This window comes from Montipora foliosa, chromosome 3, assembly GCF_036669935.1.
Source record: "Montipora foliosa isolate CH-2021 chromosome 3, ASM3666993v2, whole genome shotgun sequence".
In the NCBI taxonomy this organism is placed as follows: Eukaryota; Metazoa; Cnidaria; class Anthozoa; order Scleractinia; family Acroporidae; genus Montipora; species Montipora foliosa.
In genome coordinates this window covers 57,002,647-57,010,554 of record NC_090871.1, presented here as the reverse complement: position 1 = coordinate 57,010,554, position 7,908 = coordinate 57,002,647, and the positions used below count along the sequence as shown (strand labels likewise).

The 7,908-nt window shown below is 39.6% G+C and overlaps 1 protein-coding gene across 13 annotated transcripts in view; it reads right to left on the bottom strand.

The window, feature by feature from the left end:
* Positions 1–603: 603 nt before the first annotated feature.
* The window catches only part of LOC137997755 (uncharacterized), a 121,205-nt gene continuing 113,900 nt past the window's right edge, over positions 604–7,908 (bottom strand). For 12 of the 13 annotated variants that reach the window (XM_068843970.1, XM_068843973.1, XM_068843972.1 and 9 more), the window contains 5 exons: positions 7,301–7,428; positions 4,031–4,151; positions 3,441–3,523; positions 1,471–1,575; positions 604–1,365 (listed from right to left, as the gene is read on the bottom strand). In XM_068843970.1, the coding sequence (XP_068700071.1) occupies positions 1,524–1,575; positions 3,441–3,523; positions 4,031–4,151; positions 7,301–7,428 (384 nt within the window). In that variant the 3' untranslated portion in view covers positions 604–1,365; positions 1,471–1,523. The remainder of the gene's footprint in view (positions 1,366–1,470; positions 1,576–3,440; positions 3,524–4,030; positions 4,152–7,300; positions 7,429–7,908) is intronic. The other variant, XM_068843984.1, reaches the window with a different exon arrangement.

Genomic DNA, 7,908 nt, shown 5'->3' with positions numbered 1-7,908 from the left:
CAGGATTTTCCTTAGGAGGGGGTGCACCACTAAGGAATTGCGTTGCTGACTGGTGACGTTTATTTTCTGCAGAATACTAATTGTCTTAGAAAGCGGCAGGTCATCTCAGGAGGGAGGGGTGCGCACCCCCTGCTTCCTTGCCCCTTGATCTGCCCCTGATAAAGGGCCCCGATAAAGGGCAATTCTCCCTAGGTAAACGTTACATTTACCTGGGTAAAGTTGCCTCGTGTAACGTCAGCTATTATTGTTGTCTGGTGTTGTCGTTGCCGTACCCGTCGTCTTTTTTTTGACCCTCACCTACATGGTTTTCACGTTATGTCATCGCCGCCATGTTGGTGGGCGAAAACAAAAGATCTCTCTTTGGCTCCTTTTGTTCGTCCACCAGCGATTGTACATTGCAACGTTGATACGCGTTTCTAGAGGCTGGTTGCAAACCACCTTTTGATGCTAACGGAGTAAACAGATCATTTCTCTCTTTCTTGTTGAGAATGGATTACGCACATTCTCCAAATATGAACATGGATTGTTCACAGGATTCGATTATATCAGGGAATATTGTTTCGGAAAAATTCCTTTCAGGGCAAATAAAATATTAACCAGAAATAGATTATTACATTTTATTTTACTTTCCATTACATTCTTTGAAAGTATTATAATTTAATGAATGCAACATCGCGCATTCGAAATATATTAGAATCTTTCTCATTGAGAAAATATAAAAATTTGACTGACCGTGAACATGAAATGTCCTAATTTTTTTTCTTTTGCATTGTTGACTTTTGTTTTCAACTGCAAAATATGTAATATGAACGACTGTACAAACGTATGGGAAAATGAGTGAAGAAAAAACATTCTTCCTACCGCCTTTAATTTATTTATAGCATGAAAGAGGTTTGCGAAATTTTATTCTTTTATCCAAATTTTTCCTCATAAAATTCAAAACTGCTATTTTGTCACTGTTTCTTTCTTTTGGGATTCGATCGCAAACGAGCGAGTAAATACAACGACAAATAGACAGTAAACAAAGAAAAATACGTATCATCGTTTACATTCTGAACGTGAAAAATGTCCACAAATAATATCAAGCAACAATATGGACGTGAAGAACAATTATTCATTTTCAGCAGGGGGGCCAATGGTTATTATACTAAGGCATTGGATCAAATGGTTGAAAATTATTTGCAGGGTCTCTTTCGAGACAAAACGAGTTATCTTCCATTTTTAACGGTGCGTAAACAACCCAAGTCCATTATGCATTGACTGCTTCCTGCGTACCCAAATGCAAGTCTCCGAGTAATCTTTCCGCGTGTCATTCATTCACTTGGTGCCGAGTAGAGTGGATGTCGACAAACTGGACAGGTGCGACTGCGAAGAAAAACAGTAAAATAAAAGGAAAAGTAAAAAAAAAAATTGTTATAATTCATAAGAGTGCCAGCCAAAGGAAACTTGGTATTCAGGTCACATCCATACCCTTCAAAATCCTGCCCAGCTTTAAGTCAACTAATTATCTTTCCGCGTGTCATTCATTCACTTGGAGCAGAGTAGAGTGGATGTCGACAAACTGGACAAGTGCGACTGCGAAGCAAAACAGAAAAGAAAAGAAAAAACTTGAAAAAATAATACGACTAATTTATACGAGACAAAGCCAAAATGAAACTTGGTATTAAATGGTCGAGAGCAGAAAGTAAATTGTAACTTTTAAAAGATGACAACATTTTTATGCACGTTTCGCTTAGTTGTTATGTAGTTCTAACGGTTTTTCAAACACTTCGTAACTGACGACGATGTTCGAAACATCGAAACATGTCTTATAAATTTAAAAACGTGGTCACCTTTTTAACACTTGGTATTTAGATCACATCCATACCCCTCCTTTTCAATAAGTTGAAATCTTACCCAAGTAGAATTCGGGATGTAAATTTCAGAATGACTATTCCGCCAATCGCACAGGAAAGTACTTTTAAACCACACGAAATGGATAGTTTTCACAATAAGATTTGTTTAAAAATTTCTTCATTTACATTCGAGACATACAGCCGAGTTTAAGTTGTATCAGAGTCAACACAGATTTTTCATGCGAATGTATGAAAAAGTAAAACCTAGCTTTAGGTGTATGGAATTTTTGGACCGATGGCAAATTAACAATGAGACCATGACGAAACGAAAAGGACTTCAGGTCTCTCGGCATTTTGGATAATAAAGTTTCCCTTAAATAGGGGATCGATAATTACTTCCCTTCTAATTACGCTGCCTTCAACAAATAGCGGACAATTAATTATTCCATATTACTATATATGGCAAGCAATTCTCAGGCTCAATGAAGCATTCTGATTGGCTGGTTCTTAGTCAGGATTTTACAGTGTGGACCATTACCATGGAAACGGTTCGTTTCCGCATTTTTTCTTTCTCCCGGGAACTTCAAGTTGAGAGAAACAGAAAAAGTTGTAACAAAGCGGAATTTAAGTTTTTCACCACAACAGTACAATTACAGCAAGCGGAATTTAGTTTTACATGTGAAGGGTTGCCGTTCAAAGTTCGCTGATGGAAGACGAAGATAACGAACATTCACCAAGCGGGAGAAATGTCCCATCGCTCAAAGAAACGAGGCCATATAATAAACAACTTACAAACCTCACTTGCTGCGGACCGTACTGGGGAATATTGGCCCGAAATCGAGGCTGTAAGGACCGCGCGCAGCGAGGTCCGCACAAAAAGGACCTAGGGCCAATATTCCCCAGTTCAACCCTCGCGCTCGGTTAGTAAGAGGATAGTCTTTGCGATAACTAGACCAACAAGCCTCATGTTCAAGCAGACATTTTCTTGTATTTTGTCGATGCTAACGAGACTTGCAGAGATAATTAGCACAAGGATGAAGGAATGATTCTTTGGTCGCCATTTGATAATACGGTCAATAGGGGAAAAGATTACTTTTGTCAAACTTTCGTAGGCGTAACAGCGTGCATAAAAAGAAAAAACAAGTGGTTGCGTGGAGACGGGCAAAAGGAAAACTGAAAATCAGAGTCCTATGACAATGCAGGATTCGAACCTACGATCTCTGATTTTTCAGTTGTCTTTTGCGCATGCCCGTCGCAAAGCGACTAGTTTCCATCCTTCCCACGGGCACATTACACCTTAAACATCAATGTTTACATTTGAAAAAAAAGTTCAAAAGCACCGATAAAACAAATATAATAGGCTGATTTAGCAACAGAACAGGAACGTCAGTGGCGACGTCGCGCGCAGCAAAACTACCAATGAGAATTTAGAATAGAGAAGAAAAGAGTGGAGTCTATTCTATTCTGAATCCTCATTGGTGTTTTTTCTGCGCGCGCCGTCGCCACTGACGTTCCCGTTCTGTTGCTAAATCAGCCTAATAAAGACACAGAACGACTGCAGAAAACAAAACAAGAACTGTATCGGACAAAGAAATTTGTACTTACATGCCATTCTGGATCATTGCTATGGCACACTCCCGATGCACCTTGTGCGAACATGGCAATATTTGACAGCCACTAAATGCATCCTAAAATAGAATGAGTTTAAATTTAATATTGCATGGAAAAATCAAAATTGAATTAAGACTTCAAGCGCACTCTTGCGCCAGAATTTTGAACTCCGACAGAATACCAAGACAATCAAATGAAGACGGGTTGGGCAAGGTATCCTGCGTTTAATGTCCGTTCGTTATTTTGGAAACGGACGCTACTGAATGGCTGAGAGAAATCGACAAACTCTAAGCCAATCTGAGGATAATAGTAAACAAATTGTGATTTGCCATTGCACTTTTTCCCGCGCTTGGCGCCGCCTGCACATAGTCGCTTTACGTTGTTATTGGTTTATTTGATGGTGTGCGCCTTTCGCGATTGGCCAGATAACAACTGTTCTAACCCAATACAAAACTGCTGTTTGCCTGTCTCAAACAGACGCAAACAGCAACTCGGTAATGGGCTATCGAAAAAAACTCTTGGTGTTTAACACAAAGGGACATGTAGTAGGTCAAAGAAAAATAATTCCCGAAGTTCGAGCAAACCTCCAAGCAGATGCAGCATTCATCGTGACCGGAATCGGGACGGCATTTGTGGTTTCCCTTGAGTCGTTTATCCAAACATACATTGCAAACGTCACAGTGGAATGACTTGTCAGCGTGGATTCTATGTCACAAGAAAAATAATACTAAATACCCCTAAAAGTGCGCCTCATTTTCTGTTGAGAATAGTTCACCCTTTACAGTCTCTTTTATAACTACTTACTGCCCCACCTATCACCTTTTAATGCATGTACGATTTTGTTTCCACTCATATACTACCTGAACCCATGAAATTACATTCTGACCATGCGCTTTCGAAATTGATCCTTGACAAATACATATACCTTACTGGAGGATTTAGTGTGTAGTATCGTGGGATATTTTTATAGTCTCGCTGTATTTTGGCGAGCCCGTAGGGCCAGTCAAAATACAAGAGTCCACAGAGTTTTTACACCGGGAATTAAAAAACACTCGCAGAATAAATACAACCACTACATCCGGGAGCGTGTTTTTCGTATGTAACACGAGTGATCAACGACTTCACGATTCTCGCCTTTCCAAACGTTCCTGGATGAACTTGGTTTGCTCGTTGTTTGGAACGCAAGATTTTTTGTCGTAAGTGACGAAGATTTAAATGCATTTTCTGAACACCAAGAGAACGGAAATATCAAAACGCAAAACGCTCCATGGGCCAAAGATTTTCAAGGAATTTCTCGAAAGCCGCGACGAGACAAGAGAAATAGAGTATATGTATTACTCTCGTAAAACTGCGAGCAATCATAAAAAAATCCGTACTTGTTGTGAGAAAGAAGAACGTTGACGAGTATGAGCCTTCATCTATTGGAGCTTTTGGTCAAAGCATCGACCGCTGTCTCCGAAAAAAAAATGACAATGGATTCTCCGTTCTTGACGACATGGGATTCCACGAAGAGCAAGACGTTTTTAAAAAGAAGCAAAAGCAGTGAGAATCTATCGGCAAACGAAACCGACCAAATGCAGCAGATCCGCTCACAGATGAAGACATCGCAACGTTTAACAGCCGTGGAGTCTTAGGAACTCACTCTCCCATAGCTCTGCTGAACGCTTGTTCGTTTAACAACTGTACTTAATTCGGGATGAGGTCAGGAAAGGAACAGAGGGACCTTTGTTGGGGCGACTTGCAGATGAAGACTGATTTGGAGGGAAACCGCTTTGCTGAATGCAGCCAAAAAAGACTAACCAAAACGCGCACCGGTGAAAACCTTCGACATCTTAGAGAAAAAAGCCTAAAATGTACGCAAACAAGAGTAACCCAGATCACTGTCCTGTTAAGACCTACAATCATAGACAAAAGTAGTTGGGAAGGTTATGTAAAAGAACGGCACCAGAGCTGTATTTCAACCCGCTTCTGTTAAAGCTCAAAAGAAATAGTTTCACTTTCTCTTACATAGCCCCCCCTCCACCCTATTCAATGTTGGAAGGCAACTCAACAATTTCCCACTGAAATCATTCAGTTTTGCACAACATTGAAGGAGGGGGGAGGGGAGAGAAGCAATGAAGACTTCAAAAGTGCTAACTTTCCCAACAGTTTTGTCTAGGATTGTTTGCAGTTGGCCTACAAAGACCGCCTGACCGATGTATCACTGTTTTATCTTGCTATTAACATGGCGCGCCCGATACCAGGTCTTAAGTGGTTTAAATGCTCGCCGCTTGGGGTCAATTCTCTGACAAGCATGCTCAAGAACACGATAGACGACTCGAAACGGACAAAAACCTTGTGATTCACAGCACAATATAGCATTTGGTTCAGGAGTGATAGGATAATGATGTATCGCCAAACGAAATTGTTCAAATAAAAGGGCATAAAAACGTTAACTCGTTAAACTACTTAACTTCATCCGATAAGAAACAACAACAAATTTCTGTTGTGCTGTCAAAGGCTGCTAGCACCTCTCAAAGCTTGTCAACTGTCTCGATAGAAGAGAAAACTGAGACGGCTTACTTTAACATCCGGGCGGATACCCTCGTATAGGGATAACCTCTGGAATCTCTCCCTTTCATTGTCTTGCATGAATAAAGTTGGTATTTTACCGGGTTTTTTCCCAAAACTACCAGATCGAAAAGGTAATTTTTTATTCTGTTCGCCCTAAAGAGCCTTCAAAGGTTCGTAGCGAAAAGAGACTGAAAATAGCAGCATCAGATGACTAAAGTCAGAGTCAGTAATTGAATTTTTATTAAGATTATCTAAGGCTAGTTCACTTATTATTATGCCCCATCTATGTTAACCTTTCTATAATTTAGGCACCGAGTAATTTTGTTTGTGTTATACCCGTATTTGTATTTGCTTTTCAATCTCTGCCATGATGTATATTTATTGTCCATATAATAAAAAGAAAATTACACGTTAGCTCGAAGATATGAAATTCATGTTCTCGTGGCAAGAACAATACCTCAATCGTTCGCTCACTCGTGAGATACTAGGGACCTTAAGCAAGGACGACGACAACGGCTACGAGAACGTTGTCTAAAAATATTATTTCCTGTTACTGTAATAATTTTGCGATTACTCCAAGTCGCTTGGCAAGGAGAATATGAATCCACATTGCAAGAATAAAATTGATGAGAACGGTGTGGATATTTAGAGAGAAAATTGAAAATTGATCGCCAGGTGCTCTCGTCCTCCACATGACCTCAAATTTGATCATTTCACGTCGTTGTCAAAACGAGAACGGCAAAGAAATGTATCAAAATGTAAAACGCTCGTGCAGAACTATTGTTTTTGCTAATTAAACCTATTGTTTTGTTGCGTTCTCGTAGCCGTCGTCGTCTTCCTTGCTTAAGCTCCCTATTGTCTTTGCCACCTGAACCCAAAATTCAGGTTCCAGTTGTTCGAAGTGTGGATAGCCCTATCCACTGGATAAATCACTGTCCACTGGATAACTCAGTTGTTTTTGCGGATAAATCACTATCCACTGGATAACTCAATTGTTTTTGCGGATAAATCACTATCCACTGGATAACTCAATTGTTTTTGCTAGTGTTTATCCGCTGCATAGTGATTTATCCGGTGGATAACGTTATCCATCGTTTGAACAACCGAGGCCATATGTTCTCGCCACTAGGTAATATCCTCTATGTGCAAATGAGAGGAATATTTCTACTCGTTTCGTGCGTTTTCTGTACAGAAACTAATACAGTTGTATGGATAATAAAAAGAAACAAGGGATTGGATTCAAAACACTTGACACACATTTTGCTCATAGAAATATAGTCTTTTCCCCCTGGTTAACTCACCGGCAGATTCCACATTTTTCACAGTGATAAGGATTCTTGTCCACGTTTGTAAAGTGCTTGCATATAGAGCAAAAATAGGCGGCCATCTTTTTACCGCATTTGCCGCAAACTCCACTGTTTTCATCAATCTTCCGAAAAAAAGTAGAAAGATAATGTGAAAACATATGTTCCAATGATTGTTGCGCAAAGACAAAAAGATAAAAGCCAAGAGGCATCTTTTATCCCGAATATACCAAAATGAGGTAACCCTAAAACATAACATTGTTAATTTTACGTCAAAGGCAATGTCACGTAGTTTCACATTGCGTTACAAAGACCAAGAGTGGTGAATTTTTTCCCTTCTTTTTTTATCTTTTGAGTAAGAACTATGGTCTTGAAAGCTTTATTTTAGAACTTTAATTGAACTGCCTTATATAGATTAATACCGTCAAGTTTCTGAGAATAACTTCGTGGAAATTGTTATAAATACACCTAAATAATAATATTACAAACAACACACTTACACACTTGTACTTAAACTAAAACTTAATAGATGGTATTCACCTGACGTCACAGCAGCCATGTTGGTGTACAGAACGGCTGCGAAAAAAGTCTTTTGGGAATTTGAC